The sequence below is a fragment of the Carcharhinus amblyrhynchos genome, chromosome 9 (genome assembly GCF_965287045.1).
Source record: "Carcharhinus amblyrhynchos chromosome 9, sCarAmb.v2.hapA, whole genome shotgun sequence".
NCBI classification, from domain to species: domain Eukaryota; kingdom Metazoa; phylum Chordata; class Chondrichthyes; order Carcharhiniformes; family Carcharhinidae; genus Carcharhinus; species Carcharhinus amblyrhynchos.
The window spans coordinates 26,537,660-26,556,535 of NC_137332.1; the positions used below are offsets into that span (position 1 = coordinate 26,537,660).

Consider the following 18,876-nt stretch of genomic DNA (forward strand, 5'->3'; position numbering starts at 1 on the left):
GCAACTCAGCTGCACCCCATAGAATGGTTTTTAAACTGACTTTTATGAACCCATTTTGGCTGTCCTGTACTGTTTTCTTCCCAGTGGAAAAGACAGCAGAGAATTGACATCAGGCTCAGCTCTGATTTTTATGATGTAGAAATGCCTGCATTGGACTGTGGTAGGCACAGTAAGAAGTCTCACAACATCAGATTAAAGTCCAGCAGATTTATTTGGCAGCACGAGCTTTTGGAACACTTCATCAGCTGATGAAGGAGCAGCACTCTGAAAGCTCCTGTTACCAAATAAAGCTGTATGATTTTTATTGCATTGCCTACAGCTCAACTGGCCTGGATTCTCACGCATTTACGCATTCAGGCCACAGGGCTATAACCGTTGGCTGTCCATGTACCCGGTTTAGAAATATTTTGAGTACTTTATTCAGATATTATTTTGTACCAATATCCTCAAGTTTGAACAGCCCTGTTGAAGCCCAGATTGAGACATTTGCCAACTCACTAAAATTAAGAACATAAGAAATAGGAGCAGGAGTAGGCCATCTAGCCCTTCGAGCCTGCCCCGCCATTCAATAAGATCATGGCTGATCTGTCGCTGCTCAGTTCCACTTTCCCGCCCTCTCCCCATAACCCTTAATCCCGTCTCTTATCAAAAACCCATCAACCCGCATCTTAAAAATATTTAGCGAGGCAGCCTCCACCACTTCAACGGGCAGAGAATTCCAGAGATTCACCACCCTTTGAGTGAAGAAGTTCCTCCTCAACTCCGTTCTAAACCGCCCCCCTTTTATCTTGAGGCTGTGCCCCCTAGTCCTACTGTCTTTTTTGAGCGGGAAGAGTCTCTCCACCTCTATCCTATCCATCCCATTCATCATCTTATACGTCTCAATGAGATCTCCCCTCATTCTTCTAAACTCTAACGAGTACAAGCCCAGTTTATTCAGCCTCTCCTCATAGCTCAACCCCCTCAACTCCGGTATCAGTCTAGTAAACCTCCTCTGCACTCCCTCCGAGGCCAAAATATCTTTGTGCAGGTGCGGTGCCCAAAACTGCACACAGTACTCCAGCTGCGGCCTCACCAATGCCCTATACAGCTGCAGCAAGACCTCCCTACTTTTATATTCAATCCCTCTCGCTATGAAGGCCAGCATCCCATTCGCCTTCCTGACCACCTGCTGCACCTGCAAGCTGGGTTTTTGCGACTCATGCACAAGGACCCCGAGGTCCCTCTGCACCGTTGCCTGCTGCAGTTTTTCGCCCCGTAAGTAATAGTCCTTCCTACCATTCTTCCTACCAAAGTGGACCACCTCACACTTGCCAACATTAAATTCCATTTGCCATTTCCTGGCCCATTCGCCCAGCCTATCTAGATCCTTCTGCAGACTCTCCACACCCTCCGCACAATTTGCCGTTCCCCCAATCTTGGTGTCATCAGCAAATTTCGACACCCTACACTCGGTTCCCTCCTCAGATCACTACTAATCCTCCAGGTTACTACTTAATGCATCGCGTAGTCAGATAGGCTCCTGCATTAATACATTTTGTGACTGGAGATGCCAGCGTTGGACTGGGGTGGGCACAGTAAGAAGTGTCACAACACCAGATTAAAGTCCAACAGGTGTATTTGGAATCACGAGCTTTCAGAGTGCTGCTCCTTCATCAGGTGAGTCAGTATATTCTGTAGTTATGTTGGGGAAAACTGTAACGAAGATTTGACTGCAAGAAAGATAGACCTGTGTTCATACACACTTAAAAATATTTTCTGCAATTTTTTTTCTTTATTTTTTTAAGGCACTGCTTCATGCCAAGTTATGCTTCTGTGGATATTAGGAGGTACCAGGAGACGACTAGTACCCACTTTTCAGTTGGCTTTTGAAAGCAAGCATCAGAAATTGATCCAACTTCAGCATAATGCTATTCTTGTTTGTCACTCATAAGCCCAACATTTGACAGCAAGGCCACTGGACTGTTGTCAAAAAGAGTGAGAATCCCAAGTGGTTGATTTTCTCCTCTGCTTGTATGGAAGTAATGATACCAATTGCTCAGATCTGGCCTAGCTAAGATCAGTTAACTTAAGCAGAGACTTGGAACTGAACCAATGCCTCCTTAGCACATAAAACTAAAATTACACATCATGGTGCACACTTTTCTTACTGGAAAACATTGCATGAAGAATGGGCGATAAAGAAAATCCCTGGCAAAAGGTAGATTTATCCACGGAGCCAACTTGTTCAGAATGCTAGAGTGTGGAGGATTGTACTCAAATTAACTCTAGCAATGAATTATCCTAAAAACACAGAACTTGCACCATAAAAGAGTACTTAATAAAAAACAAGCACGGGAGAGGCATTTTCTGCTGATATAAATGACTGAAAGAGAAAACAATTGCAAGCGTAGGGTGAACAAGCAGGCTGTGGAACTAGCTGGATTGCTGTTTTAAAGAGGCACAGATGTGATGCCCGGCCTGCATAGAATTATAGAATCTTACAATGGAGAAGGAGGTAATTCGGCACATCGAGTCTGCACAGACCACAATCCCACCTAGGCCCTAACTGCATAATCCTCATGCATTTACCCTAGTTAGTCCCCCTGACACTAAGGGGCAATTTAGCAAGGCCAGTCCATCTTTGGACTATGGGAGGAAACGGGAACACTCGGAGGAAACCCACGCAGTCACAGGGAGAATGTATAAACTCCACACAGTGACTCAAGCCAGGAATCAAACCCTAGTTCCCTGGCACTGTGAGGCAGCAGTGCTAACCACTGTGCCACCATCTCACCTAATGCTGTACTTTGCGGATTCCAAAACTGACTCCTCATGAGGTAGAATCATTAAAGACTGCTTTTCTTTTCATCGTAAGAACATGTATTATATCTCTGTTCCCTTTGACTATTGTCGATCCTCTGGCATTAATTAGTGAACCCACCGTATGTCCTGCCTCCTCCAGCAGCTGCTTGGTTTCCAGAAGTGCACGTTTCATGCTGGCATTGGGGATCCAAAACCCATCACTCTCATAATAGCCTATCCTCAACCGTTTGGTGCTGGTAAACACCTAAAATGAAAGAAAACAGATTAAATGATATTTGCAAAGTGCGCAGAACAGTCTTGAGCTGTGCAAGCACTCAGATAGGCCTGTTATGAATTGAATTCAATAAAAGTCTCACAAGACCAGGTTAAAGTCCAACAGGTTTATTTGGTAGCAAAAGCCACTAGCTTTCAGAGCACTGCTCCTTTGTCAGGCACTCACCTGATGAAGAAGCAGCAAGCGCTCTGAAAGGCCTGTGACCAATGGTGTGCCTCAGGGATCAGTGCTGGGTCCACTGTTATTTGTCATTTATATTAATGATTTAGATGAGAATATAGGAGGCATGGTTAGTAAGTTTGCAGACGGCACCAAGATTGGTGGCATAGTGGACAGTGAAGAAAGTTATCTCCAACGGCAACGGGATCTTGATCAATTGGGCCAATGAACTGACAAATGGCAGATGGAGTTTAAATTAGACAAATGCGAGGTGATGCATTTTGGTAGATTGAACCAGGACAGGACTTACTTAGTTAATGATAGAGCACTGAGATGAGTTACAGAACAAAGAGATCTAGGGGTACATGTTCATAGCTCCTTGAGTGGGCTCACAGGTGGACAGAATGGTGAAGAAAGCATTCTGCATGCTTGGTTTCATCGGTCAGAACACTGAAAACAGGAGTTGGAATGTCTTGTTGAAGTTGTACGAGACGTTGGCAAGTCCATGCTGTGTGCAATTCTAGTCATCCTATTATAGAAAGGATATAATTAAACTAGAAAAAGTGCAGAAAAGATTTACTAGATGCTACCAGGACTTGATGGATTGAGTTATAAGGAGAGGTTGAATAGACGGGACTTTTTTTCTCCAGAACATAGGAAGCCAAAGAGTGATCTTATAGAGGTCTATAAAATAATGAAGGGCACAGATCAGCTAGATAGTCAATATCTTTTCCCAAAGGTAGGGGAGTCTAAAACTAGAGGACATAGGTTTAAGGTGAGAGGACAGAGATACAGAAGTGTCCAGAGGGGCAATTTTTTCACACAGAGAGTGGTGAATGTCTGGAACAAGCTGCCAGAAGTAGTAGTAGATGCAGTTACAATTTTGTCTCTTAAAAAGCATTTAGTTAATTACATGGGTACGATGGGTATAAAGGGATATGGGCCAAATGCAGGCAATTGGGATTAGCTTAGGGGTTTTAAAAAAAAACAGCAGCATGGACAAGTTGGGCTGAAGAGCCTGTTTCCATGCAGTAAACCTCTATGACTTCATTGCAGTGTTAATGTAAGCCTTACTTGTGATTAATAAATAAACTTTAATTGTCAGGAAAACCCATCTGGTTCGCTAATGTTATTTTAGGGAAGGAAGACTGCTGTCCTGACCTGGTCTGGCCTATATGTGACTCCAGAGCCACAGCAATGTGGTTGACTCTCAACTGCCCTTAGGCAAGTAGGGATGGGCAATAAATGCTGGCCAGCCAACGATGCCCATGTCCCACGAATGAATAAAAAAAAATAACAATAACATGTTGAACTCCATGCACGGAGCCACATAAAGTTGAATGCTCTGAAACAGACATGTCAAAGAAATCAGTTCTAACATTTATTCCAGAGGTTGGGGAGAAAGGAAGAACAAAGAATAAAAAAAATTACAGTACAGGCACAGGTCCTTTAGCCCTCCAAGCCTGCACCGACCATGCTGCCCGACTGAACTAAAACCCCCTACCCTTCTAGGGACCATATCCCTCTATTCCCATCATATTCATGTACTTGTCAAGGTGCCCCTTAAAAGTCACTATGGTGTCTGCTTCCACTCCCTGTAGTGAGTTCCGGGCACTCACACCTTCTGTTTAAAAAGCTGGCCTCATACATCTTCTTTAAACTTTGCCTCTCACATCTTAAAGCCTCCTAGCAATTGACTCTTCTACCCTGGGAAAAAACTTCTATCCACTCTGTCTATGCCCCTCATAATCTTGTAGACTTCTATCAGGTCGTCCCTAACCTCTGGTGTTCTAGTGAGAACAAACCAAGTTTCTCCAACCTCTCTTCATAGCTAATGCCCTCCATACTAGGCAATATCCTGGTAAATCTTTTCTGTACCCTCTCCAAAGCCTCCACATCTTTCTGGTAGTGTGGCGACCAGAATTGAAGGCTATATTCCAAATGTGATCTAACTAAGGTTCTATAAAGCTGCAACATGACTTGCCAATTTTTAAACTCAATGCCCTGGCCAATGAAGGCAAGCATGCCATATGCCTTCTTAACTACCTTCTCCACCTGCTTTGCCACTTTCAAAGACCTGTGTACCTGTACACCATGATCCCTCTATCAATACTCTTAAGGCTTCTGCCAATTACTGTATATTTCCTCTGTGTATTAGGAGCTCCAAAATGCATTACCTCACATTTGTCAGCATATTTGACAGGTTTCTGGTTTATAAAATGCATTCTGATCACACTAAAGTAGTTTTTTTTAATTCATTCATGGGACAAGGGCATCGCTGGCTCGGCTGCATTTACTGCCCATCCCTTGTTGCCCTTGAAGGGCAGTTGACAGTCAATCACACTGCTGTGACTCTGGAGTCACATGTAGTCCAGACCAGGTAAGGATGGCAGATTTTCTTCCCTCAAGGACATTAGTGAATCAAATGGGCTTTTCCGACAATGGTTTCATGGTCATCAACAGATTCTTAATTCCAGATTTTTTTTATTGAATTCAAATTCCACCAGCTGCTGTGGCAGGATTCAAACCCACATCCCCAGAACATTAGCTGAGGTTTGGATTGATGGTCTAGCAATAATACCACTAGGCCATCACCTCTCCATCAAAAAAAAAGCAAAAAACACAGCTAATATTCAGCACAGATTGACAGGGAACCACCTCAGACAATGGGCAAAAGTGTCAGAGAATTATTTTCAGGTCTGAAATCCCATCTGAATTAATGGAATGAAGGGTTTTCTTTAAACCTTTGCAAACATCAGCTGCCTGCATGAACTGGCAAAGGAATTGAAATGAGGCTGGTTGGTAGAGAGTGCAGGTTACATGACAGCACAAAACGACCCATTATTCATTTCTAATTAGTAAATCAGGTCAGTGAGTGTGACTATCAGGGAAATGGAAACGTCTAGGGAAAGACTAAAGGATGCTTTAATAAGCTGGTGTCGAAGATTATTTCATTGGAGCAGAATTAAGTAAAGTTTACCAGAATAATTTTATGCTGTGAGCCCATATAAGGGACTCCAGTCTGCACTTGCCATGATTTTCAGCCTGTTAAAGTCAATGGACACAAAATCATGGGAATGACACTGCTGAGTTCCCATGAGTATGAAGTCCCATGATGGGACCACAAAACTCATGACATTTCTCTTGTATCTGACAGACAATTTAATTAACCTGGATGTGTCTAACACAGTGAAAAAAATCCAAAAATATTCCCATTCTTAACAGTGACATCCCCCACCTTGAGTAACATCATATCATTATTGGGGAGGAGGAAGGCAGGCACAATCCCACCACGAATATAAATCTTGTCCTAATTTCTTTTGTCTTCAGCCCTGACAAAGGGTCATCCAGACGCGAAACGTTAGCTCTATTCTCTCTCGGTCAGGTGCTGTCAGACGGTGGCATGGTAACATGATGGTTAGCATTGCTGCCTCACACTGCCAGAGATCGATTCCCAGCTTGGGTCAATGTCTGTGCGGAGTCTGCACGTCGTCTGCGTGTCTTTCCTCTGGGTGCTCTGGTTTCCTCTCTCAGCCTAAAAGATGTGCATGTTAGCTGCATTGGCCGTGCTAAATTTTCCCTCAATGTGTCCGAACTGGCATCAGAGTGTGGCGACTAGGGGATTTTCATAATAACCTCACTGCAGCGCCAATCTAAGCCTACCTGTGACCCTAATGAATAAACTTAAACTTGAACAGATGTGCTGACATTTTGCAGCACTTTGTTTTTTGTTTCAGATTCCAGAATTTTGCTTTTTTACAATAATCCTCTTTCTGTTCTGAAGAAATCAAAAGCTCTGGCAATTCTCTCTGATGTTCTGTGGTGGAGAGGAGAGGGGAAACAAGAGGGAAGGCATAGTTAGAAGATGAATATATAATTCAAATCACGCACATTACCTCATTATTAAAGGGCAAAGGTGGCACTGTGGGATCCAACTGGAACATGTCTTCACATAATAGAGCTTTCATGCACAATGCCAAGCCATCCACATCCCTGGCCAACGGACCAACTGCTGCTGTGACTAGAAAGCAATAAAGGTCGCATTATTTAAAAACACGTTCTTGAGTTCTACCGTGATACAGTTTGCTTATAGCTAGATCAAGAGTGCTTTCTTTCACCTCTTTATTGCTATTTCTTTACTATTAGTTTTCCCAACTAAATTATTTTGTTTGCCTTGCATTCGCCATTCCAGACAGGAAACGATTTTCCAAATGTTTTGTTTTCACTGGCTGAAATATGGGAGGAGGAGTGACTTTCTCAGGGGTGACCAAGAGGAGAAGAAATCAGCAAGGACTCACTACAATCAGAATTCCACTCCAGAGAAGCAAAATAGGGGCAGGTGCACAGATACAAGCTAGCAAAGGTACATTTGGGCTGAATGGCCTCTATCTGAACTGTAATTACAGAATAGTCACAGCACAGGAAGCCATTTGGCCCACTGTGTCCATGCTGGTCAGTGAATGACTACCCAGCCTAATCCCACCATCCTGCACTCGGGTCTATAGTCCTGCAAGTCACAAGCTCTTCAAGTAGATGTCCGAGTGCTTTTTAAATAGGGTGAAAGTTTTTGTCTCTACCACTCTTCCAGACAGTGAGTTCCAGGTCCCAGTTGCCCTCTCTAATTAAGCGGACTAAATCTGCACTGAAGAGGATCAGGCAGGTACAAGTCGAGTGTAAGGGGAGCAGGTAAAGACTCACAAACCTGAGCTCAATCCTGGCGGTAGACCATAGTGACATCACAGCCAGGAGCTCCATACCTCAGTGGGTCACTGTCTGTGTGGAATTTGCACGCTCTTCCCATGTCTGGGTTTCTTCCAGATGCTCCGGTTTTCTCCCACAGTCCAAAGTTGTACAGTTAAGGTGGATTGGCCATGCTGAACTGCCTCTTACTGTCCAAAGATATGTAGGTTAGATGGGTTAGCCATGGTTATGAAGATAAGATGGAGGGGAGGGCCTGGATGGGATGCTCTTTTGGAAGTCAGTGCAGACTTGATGGGCTGAATGGCCTCTTTCTGCTCTGTAGAAATTCTATAATGACAGAGTCACGAGGATGAATGCACTCAGCGAGGCATTTCCCTCACATCTCGATGTCCCTACCATCATTGGAAGCCTTCAGCGCAGCCCTTCTCTGCTGAGCATCAGAAGCATCCTTATGGTCTCTGACCTGACTCTGCAGTGCCCGGCTCTACCACTCAGGTTGCCAAAGCTCCCGATCTGCGAGCTCACTGACTGGGAATCCACCTATTGTCTTTAATAGAATGGCCAACATGGAAGTATCCAATTTCAGGGACCAACTTCTGCTGCCAGTAAGGGCCCGTCTAATAATCTGGGTAAATTGCAAAGTGGAGCATGTTATGCATTCATGCATGGTCAAACTGTAATGTTAAAGTAAAAGAAGCAATTAAGGTACTGGCATTTGTTAGCAGAGGGAAAACATGTACAGATGGCATGTTGTATTTGTATAAATCGCTCAGAGTACCACACAGAGTTCTGGTTAATTAATTCAAGGGAAGAATGTCATTACTTTTTGTGAGTATAGAGACCAGGAAGTATGGGAGAATTTCTTATCTGGCATTGTCTGAGAATGGGAGGTGCTGCTTAATCAAGTATACCAGTTAACTGAGGCACAAGGTCAGTTCTACATTTTCATCGAAAAGAACCATGATGATCACACAGGTGTTGACGTCTCAGAAGGGGTGTGGGAGCACGTGAATTGAGTGAGTGGTGCTGAGGGGAAATGGTGCTGCAGAGTTGTGATCGAGAACATGCTCCCAGCACAGTGGTTAGCACTGCTGCCTCACAGTGCCAGGGACCTGGGTTCAATTCCGGTCTGTGTGGAGTCTGCACATTCTGCCCATGTCTGCGTGGGCTTCCTCCGGGTACTCTGGTTTCCTCCCATGCTCCAAAGATGTGCAGTTTAGGTGGATTGGCCATGCTAAATTGCCCCTTAGTGTCAGGGGAGATTAGCAGGGCAAATACTAAGGGTTACTGGGATAAGGTCTGGTTGGGATTGTTGTCGGTGCAGGCTCGATGGGCTAAATGGCCTCCTTCTGCGCTGCAGGAATTCCATTCCAACTGTTACCAGTGAGTTAAGCATCTCCAAGCAAATTACAAACCCTGCACACCCAGCATTCCATTGATAGAGAATTTCAGATAACAGAAATTTGACAGTTAAATGATTCCAGCAATCTTAAAATCAAACTTGCAATATACAGACAGGAGGTTAACCTTGTTCTCTTCAGAAGGAATGAAGCTTTTGAGTTGACCTGGTTGATAGGGCATTCAAACTGTTTCAGGCAAATAGTTCACTCTAATGAAAGGTAGGGGTATCCCCTTGTTCAAGAAGGGGAGTAGAGACCATCCTGGGAATTATAGACCAGTGAGCCTTACTTCTGTTGTGGGCAAAGTTTTGGAAAGAATTATAAGGGATAGGATTTATAATCATCTAGAGGGAAGTAAATTGGTTAGGGATAGTCAACACAGTTTTGTGAAGGGTAGGTCGTGCCTCACAAACCTTATCGAGTTTTTGAAAAGGTGACCAAAGAGGTGGATAAGGGTAAGGCAGTTGACGTGGTATATATGGATTTTAGCAAAGCGTTTGATAAGGTTCCCATGGTAGGCTATTGCAGAAAATGCAGATGCATGGGATTGAGGGTGATTTAGCAGTTTGGATCAGGAATTGGCTAGATGATAGAAGATAGAAGGTGGTAGTTGATGGGAAATATTCAACCTGGAGTGCAGTTACAAGTGGTGTACCTCAAGGATCTGTTTTGGGGCCACTGCTGTTTGTCATTTTTATAAATGACCTAGATGAGGGTGTAGAAGGATGGATTAGTAAATTTGCTGACGACACCAAAGTTGGAGGAGTTGTAGACAGTGAGGATGGAAGTTACAGTTTGCAGAGGGACATAGATAAGCTGCAGAGCTGGGCCAAGAGGTGGCAGATGGAGTTTAATACGGAGAAGTGTGAGGTGATTCACTTTGGTAAGAATAACAGGAGTACAGAATATAGGGCTAATGGAAGGACTCTTAGTAGTTTTGACGAGCAGAGAGATCTCGGGGTACATGTGCACAGATCCCTGAAAGTTGGCACCCAGGTTGATAAGGTTGTTAAGGCGTACGGTGTGTTAGCTTTTATTGGTAGACGGATTGAATTTCGGAGCCGTGAGGTCGTGTTACAACTGTACAAAACTCTGGTGCGGCTGCACTTGGAGTATTGCATACAGTTCTGGTCGCCGCATTATAAGAAAGATGTGGGGGCATTGGAAAGGGTGCAGAGAAGGTTTATAGGATGTTGCCTGGTATGGTGGAAAGGTCTTATGAGGAAAGGCTGAGGGACTTGAGGTTATTTTCATTGGAGAGAAGGTTACGAGGTGACCTGATTGAGGCATACAAGATGATCAAAAGATTGGATAGGGTGGACAGTGAGAGCCTTTTACCTCGGATGGTGATGGCTAACACGAGGGGACATAGCTTTAAATTAAGGGGTGGTAGTTATAGGACGGATGTCAGAGGTAGGTTCTTTACTCAGAGGGTAGTAAGGTCGTGGAATGCTCTGCCTGCAGCAGTTGTGGACTCGCCAACTTTAAGGGCATTCAAATGGTCAGTGGATAGGCATATGGATAACATTGGAATAGTTTAGGTTGGAGGGTCATTAGATTGGTTCCACTGGTCGGCGCAACATCGAGGGCCGAAGGGCCTGTACTGCGCCGTAATGTTCTATGTTCAAGAAATAAGAGGAAACAAACTGAAAGTCAACAGAAATTTTGTACAAACTCACCAGCTTTCTGTCCAGGTATAGATGATCTGAATCCTTGCGGGCTAAATAGCATATCAATGAAAAATGTTACTAAAAGAACCTGATTCCTCTTCATGAACAGTAACAGCACTCTAACATTCACAGCAATGATGTAAATGATATAAAACAAGCACAGAAAGCCAGATTCACTGAACTATAAGCTTTCAAAATCATATGCATTGGGCAGCACAGTAGCACAGTGGTTAGCACTGCTGCCTCACAGCTCCAGGGTCCTGGGTTCATTTTCTGGCTTGAGTCACTGTTTGTGCGGAGTTTGCACGTTCTTGCCATGTCTGCGTGCATTTCCTCTAAGTGCCGTGGTTTCCTCCCACAGTCCAAAGATGTGCGGGTTAGGTGCACTGAGTCATGCTAAATCATCTCTTAGTGTCCCAGTATGTGTAGATTAGAGGGATTAGCAGGGCAAATATGTGAGATTACGGCGATAGGGCCTGGGTGGGATTGTGGTCGGTGCAGACTCAATGGACCGAATAGCCTCCTTCTTCACTGTTGGGATTCTATGATTTGGGGTCGGTTCAGAGATTAAAAATTCTGTGGGCGTGATCTTACTGGCCATTCATGCCACGCTCCCACTGCAGCAAGGTCTGAGATTTTGAAGGCCAGCCAAATCTCTGGTTCACAGCAGCCAGATGGGAAAATCTATTCTACTCCCCTGCAGCAGATTAAAGATACTCTAAATCTTCAAAGACATGCTGCAGAATAATTTGACTAGCTTTCAAAGTATGTGGTTATTCAGAGGATAATGAGAAACAGCACAAATTATAATTTGATCGATCCCTTTCCAAATGTCTTATTACTGTCTTATAAAATATGGCACCCTCATTCTCTCTGTAGTTGGGACAGACAATAGTACCTTCACAGCACTATGCGTGTGGGCCAGGAAGAGCAGTAGGAGTGATTCTTCCATGACCAGAAAAGTCTGCAAAGTCTCACAATCTGTCTGCTACCACCCCTCCCTCCCCAGTTACTATCTTGCCCACTCCCCCCTTGCCTTAAGTGATATTCCTCAAACCCCTCCCTCGCAGCCCAGCATTTTCAGACTTGTACTACAGGTTCCACACCTACTGAGCCTCTCCCCAGCCTTTCAATCAGTCTGGCAGAAAACTAAGAGAAAGAAATGTAGCTCTGCATTTTTAAAATGGGAAACTGGGTCCAAAGGCTGTCAGCTTCAGATTGGTATGGGGAAAGGAGAGGCAGGGGGTAGGGGAAGGAAGAGGTGGGTCCGCTGCCACTCTGAGTTCAGTGAAGAGGAAGGGAGGTCTACTGCACTCCTGTGATCAGTGGAGCGGGGTTACTGCTGCCACTCTGCCTGAGATTAGTGGGGTGGAAGGGAGGGTCCGCTGCCACTCTGCCTGAGATCAAGTGTGCGGGGGGAGACATTATCTGGCCCAGGAGGGATGTGGCAGGGAAGAAGCATTCTATCATTTTTTTCTGCATGGGCGCAGTTGGGGGCGCTGATCAGAGCTGCAGGGTTCCGGGTGCATTAAGCCTCACGCACAGGCTTGTGCAGCGCAATTCAGAATCGCTGGTATTTCTTCAGGCAGAGTGCGTATGGGGGCACCTCAGAACAGGTCTAAAAGTCAGATGGGTAAAATAGGGCCCCAAGTGTTCTGAATTTCCCAACATCAAAACAAACACCACAGCCTGTGCACAGAACTCTACATAGTCACAGGTGGGTGGCACGGTAGTACAGTGGTTAGCACTGCTGCTTCACAGCTCCAGGGTCCTGGGTTCGATTCCCGGCTCGGGTCACCGTCCGTGTGAAGTTTGCACGTTCTCCTCGTGTCTGCGTGGGTTTCCTCCAGGTACTCCCAGTTTCCTCCCACAGTCCAAAGTTGTGCGGATTAGGTTGATTGGCCATGCTAAGAAATTGCCCCAGGGATGTGTAGGTTAGAGGGATTAGTGGGTATAATATGTAGGGATATGGGGGTAGGGCCTGGGCGGGATTGTGTTCGGTGCAGACTCGATGGGCCGAAGGGCCTCTTTCTGCACTGTAGGATTCTATGAAAATCTTCAATGACATGCTGCAGAATAATTTGGTTAGCTTTCAAAGCCTGTGATTATTCAGAAGACAAAGAGAAACAGTACAAACAGCAACTTGATCTACCCCTTTCCAAATGTCTTATTACTGTCTTGAAAATATTGTACCCTCATTCTCTCTAGAGTTGGGACAAACAATGCCAATATTACAGTCAAAGTTCTTTTTGATTGATGGGTAACACCTTTTCACTTCTTTAAAGAAAAAATGGTTCTATTGTGGGTGCAACAAAAATGAAAACAGATGATTCAAAAAGAATCCTCAATCATAACTGTCCAAAAGAGACAGAAAGTAGAACAGGGCAAGCAGAGGCACAGTGGTATTGTCACTGGACAAGTAATTCAGAGACCCAGGGCACCAAGATTCAAATCCCATGACAACAGATGGCGAAATTTGAATTCAATAAAAATCTGGAATTAAGAGTCTAATGATGAAACCATTGTCGATTGTCCATCTGATTCACTAATGTCATTTAGGGAAGGAAATCTGCCACCCTTACCTGGTCTGGCCTACATGTGACTTCAGGACCACAGCAATGTGGTTGACTCTCAGCTGCCCTCAGGCAACAAGGCAATAAATTCTGGCCAGCCAGTGACCCCATGTTCCACGAATGGATAAAAAAAAGTAGGGAAACATGTACTGTGATTCACCATTCTCCACAAGCCCTGTTTCTGTCATAAAGAAATACCAGGTACATTCCAGGGAGAGGAAATCAAATGCTATAATTAACATTAACTACTCTTAAAGATTTAGTGATTAGTTTAAGAGCAACTGACTCCCAGGTGCTGCAACCAATTTGCACAATTAAGCATGATGCTGATCTGTTTAAGTGTATTTCAGGTGAAGTAGTTAAATGTGTATTGAAATTCACAAACCCAGAGGGTATTAGATGCTCAGTTGTTGAACATGTTCAAGCCAGAGATTGCCATCTTTTTGGATGATGAGGGAATTGTTATTTGGGAATAGTCCAGTCAGGTGGAATTAAAGTAGATCGTTCAGTGGCAGTGGCAAACTCAAAGGGCCAAATGGCCACTCCTGTTCCTATTCTTTATGTTCTTATGGACTCTGAAAAGATGAAATTTGAAGAATTATATAGGGCAAGGAGCTGCATCAGTGGGTTCACAACATGGCAAGACAGCACCTCATTTCACTGTTGTCTCCTTAGAGCTAATGCAGTTAGCCATAAAAGCCGATAGGGAGATTCTGTTCCCTGCCAACAGAGGGGAGAAGCTTGCCACAGAACAGAAAGACGTGGCAGGACATTGCTGAGGAGATTAGCAGCAGGAATATAGTGCCATACTCCTGGCAAACAATGTTTAATAACCTTGTCAGATCAGGAAAAGGAAATGATATTGCTCACTCTGCCTTTCTAAACCTTCGCCTGCAATCCATTTCTCAAGCAAGCTTACTTTCAGGTTCACCCATCCCTCCCTCTCAAGGCATCACCTTGCTCTCAATCTGGCCAGCTACCAGTGACATGCACCCTTCATGCAATGTCACAGCCAAGCATCAGCAACCTTTCACAAATGCTGTCCATCCATTCACTGGACACATTTCATTTCTTACAGTCATGGGAATTGCTTTTCCCACTTTACAGTAGAAGAGAGGACAGATCACCTGAAAGAGACAGAGAACCAAAAGTGGACCTCCAGCCAATCCATAACAGCAGCTCCTGAGGAGACAGCATTGGTGATAAGCTAGATCTTGGCATGCCTGGCCATTAGAGACAGAGAGAAAGGATACTCCTCCATCTACCTGGTGACAAAATGCAATATCACATGGCACATTACACTCACCCATGTTGGCTTGATACCAATTATCAGTGAAATATAATCATACACAGAATGATGCCACAACACCTTATCTTGGACTTTCTAAAACTCATCTTCCACTTTATACCAATCAAATGTCCCACAAGAGGATGAAATCTCCCCGGATAGTCTCCTACACTGTGGGGACACTCTGATTCTATGAAATCCATTTACTTTTTTTTTTAGGTGATTACTAGCCCCCTCCCTCCCCCATGAGCTTTGTGACATTCCTAGCAGTAAGAGGATTATTAGGAAATCACCCATATTAACGTGAATACAATTTTAGTTGACCAAAAGGAAAAATAATTGATGCATTTTTACCTTAGTCGTTTCCCAGTGGGCTTGAAGCCACAGATTCCACAAAACACAGCTGGAACGCGGATGCTGCCACCGATATCACTTCCGATGCCAAGAATAGAACCACCAGCTGAGATCAGGGCCGCCTCTCCACCAGATGACCCACCTGGCGTACGCATGTTATCATGCGGGTTGACAGTTTGCCCAAATATAGGATTACTGCACTCGTAGCTTTAGCAAAGAGCAAATCATCATTATTCTCATGAACTGCTTCATATTTCCCCGCCTTTCCTACATTTTGATTCCTTGCAATAGTTAATATATCTAAAAAGGAAGAGAACCCCTTTCTAGACTTATGCCAATGGCTAGCAAGGTGGCACATGGGCAGTACAGTGGCACAGTGGTTAGCACTGCTGCCCCAGAGCACCAGGGACATGGGCTCAATTCCAGCCTCAGGTCACTGTCTGTGTGGAGCGTGCACATTCTCCCTGTGACTGTGAGGGTGTCCTCTGGGTGCTCCAGTTTCCTCCCATAGTCCAAAGATGTGTGGTTTAGGTTGATTGACCATGCTAAATTGCCCCATAGTATCAGCAGGACTAGCAGGGTAATGGGGAAAAGAGCTGGGTGGAAATCTTGTCAGTGCAGGTTCAATGGGCCGAACGGCCTCCTTCTGCACTGTAGGGATTCTATTGGGGCAAGGAGACAGTTTCCCCAAATGGCTCATTTTAAGAAAGCATCTATCTGGCTCATATCCTGACAGCCTACTGTTAAAGATAGTGTGTAAAAGCTAATTGGACTGGCTGAGAGCCCAGACTCTCATTAAATAATTATGTGAATGAGTTTCTTTACACTGGTGCAGTGAACTGTTGACTTTGCCTGATGAACATCTCTATCGGGTGATAATATATTTTTCTGTGATCTCTTTCATCACTGATATTAATACTTAATAGCCTGTTTCATTGACATGTCCAAAAGGTAGTATCCGTCATGATGAAAATTATGAGTAGCTGTTTTCTTTTCCAAGCAGCTTCATACTTGTCATTATCACTAAAGACAGTGTATACTGAGTGAATGGGCATCGAATGACCATAGGTTGACATGGACGGAATGAGGGGACATTGGGGTGGATGAGTTATGAGTTGCCATGGAGTCTACAAGGGACCATGGGGCTGGGTGGTGGGCATGAGTTGGTATGAGCACTTGGAAGTATCATGGAGAGTGAATGAAGGTTAACAGGATGTGAGAGTCAGAGGACCTAACATGTTACCAAACTGGGAAGAAGTCCCAGAGAATGGAGAAGGATCTTTAACCAGACCGAGGTTTATAAGATGATGAAGGGGATAGATAGAATGGACGTACAGTGACTGTTTCCTCGGGTGGATATAGCTGTTACTAGGGGGCATAACTTTAAGGTTCATGGTGGGAGATATAGGAGGGATGCCCGAGATAGGTTCTTTACTCAGAGTGGTTGGGGTGTGGAATGCACTGCCTGCTGTGATCGTAGAGGCGGACACTTTAGGAACTTTCAAGTGGTTATTGGATAGGCACATGGAGCACACCAGAATGATAGGGAGTGGGATAGCTTGATCATGGGTTCAGACATAGCTCAACACAACATTGAGGGCCAAAGGGCCTGTACTGTGCTGTACTGTTCTATGAAGCAGCATTCTGCTGCCCATGGCTGACTGATCTGCTTCCGGAAGGAACAGAACCAATCCTATACCTGTACCCATACCTCCAGGGCAAAGATCATGCCATCTGTGGAGCAACTTCTATCAAAGAAAGTGTGGCAAGCCATGGAATTTCCCAATTCAAAGCCACTCACCTTGAGAGCAAAAATCCGGTCCTCAGCCTTGCTTCAGATTATTCCAAAAGTTGTTTGTTCATGTGTAGTTTTATTAACGCACAGATGTGCAGACGTAGCAGAAAGTAATTGATATTGCGTGGGGGAATTCTTTTTATGATTCATTTGTGGGACATGGGTGTCGATGGCTGGCCAGCATTTATTGCCTATCCCTAGTTGCCCTTGAACTGAGTGGCTTGCTGGGCCATTTCAGACGGCAGTGGAGAATCAACCACATTGCTCTGGCAGATTTCCTTCCCTAAGGGACATGCCATGTGGCAAGTTCAAATGTCTAGTTTGAATGTTGGTGAATGGATGAATGCAAAGCGAATGGGTGAGTGGACATAAGAACATATGAAATATGAGTAGGAGTAAGCCATTCAGCATTTCCAGCCCACTCCATCATTCATGGCTAATCTTCTATCACAACACCATTCTCCTTCCTTATTCCCATATTCCTCGATGTTTTTAATATTTAGAAATCTATCAATCTCGGGCTTGATTATATGCAATGATTAAGCCTCCACGGTCCTCTAGGCAGAGAATTCCAAAGATTCACCCCCCTCTGAGTGAAGAAATTCCTCCTCATTTCATATGAACATCTGAACAAGGAGCAGGAGGCCATTCATCCCCTCAAGCCTGCTCTGCCATTCAATAAGATCACGGCTGATCTGTTAACAACCTTGAATCTCCACCCCACCCATCCTCAATAACCTATTACCCCCTTTGCTTACCAACAATCCACCTCTACTTGAAAATGCATTTTCAGGAAGAGAGTTCCAAAGACTCGCTACTCTCCAAGTGAAAAAAGTTCACCTCATCTTAAATGGGTGACCTCGTATTTTTAAAGACTAACCCCTAATTCTAAATTCTTCCACAAGATGAAACAGCCTCTCCAGATCTACCCTGTCAAGATCCCTCAGGATCTCAAAGGTTTTGGTCAAGTTTTTGATAATTCATTCATGGGATATGGACATCGCTGGATCAGCCAGCATTTGTAGTCCATCCCTAATTGTCCTTGAACTGAATGGCTTGCTAGGCTACTTCAGAAGGCATTTAAGAGTCAGTCTTCGCTCTGCTGACCAACTAGCTACAGACTTTTTCTCTGTAAGATATGTCTTTCTTTGTAAAGTACAACCACTGGTTCTGTTTTATCCATAAAATGTTGCTTCCTCAAGAAACTCCAAAAGGTGGTTAGACATGATTTCCCTTTCACAAAGCCATTACCTTCAGCTTGTCTAAGTGTCCTACTATAACTTCTTCAATAATAGCTTCTAACATTTTCACTGTCAAGCTAACTGACCTGTAGTTTCCTGGTTTCTGCCTCTCTCCATTTTTGAATAATGAATACATTTGCTGTCTTCCAATCTAATGGGACCCTCCCAGAATCTAGAGAGTTTTACAAGGGAAGAAAGAACAAAGAAAAGTACAGCACAGGATGATGGCATGGTGGCACAGTGGTTAGCACTGCTGCCTCACAGCACTAGGGACTCGGGTTTGATTCCCAGCATGGGTCACTGTCTGTGTGGAGTTTGCACGTTCTCCCCATGTCTGCGTGAGTTTCCTCCAGGTGCTCCGGTTTCCTTCCACAGTCCAAAGATGTGCAGATTAGGTAGATTGGCCATGCTAAATTCTTCCTCAGTGTCAGGGCAATATGAGGGGTTATGGGAATAGGGCCTGGATGGGATTGTGATTGGAGCAGACTCAATGGGCTGAATGGCCTCCTTCTGCACTCTAGGGATTCTATAAGGAAGAGGTCCTTTGGCCCTCCAAGCCTGTGCCTATCATGATGCCCTACTAAACCAATTTTCTTTTAACTAAAATAGCATCAGC

At 44.5% G+C, this 18,876-nt stretch overlaps 1 protein-coding gene across 1 annotated transcript in view; it reads right to left on the minus strand.

Annotated features, from left to right (window-relative positions):
- The window catches only part of faah (fatty acid amide hydrolase), a 67,189-nt gene that overhangs the window by 27,193 nt on the left and 21,120 nt on the right, over positions 1-18,876 (minus strand). The window contains exons 5-8 of the mRNA XM_080195336.1: positions 15,225-15,431; positions 11,019-11,059; positions 7,135-7,259; positions 2,924-3,049 (exon numbers count right to left, since the gene is read on the minus strand). Of these exons, the coding sequence (XP_080051462.1) occupies positions 2,924-3,049; positions 7,135-7,259; positions 11,019-11,059; positions 15,225-15,431 (499 nt within the window). The remainder of the gene's footprint in view (positions 1-2,923; positions 3,050-7,134; positions 7,260-11,018; positions 11,060-15,224; positions 15,432-18,876) is intronic.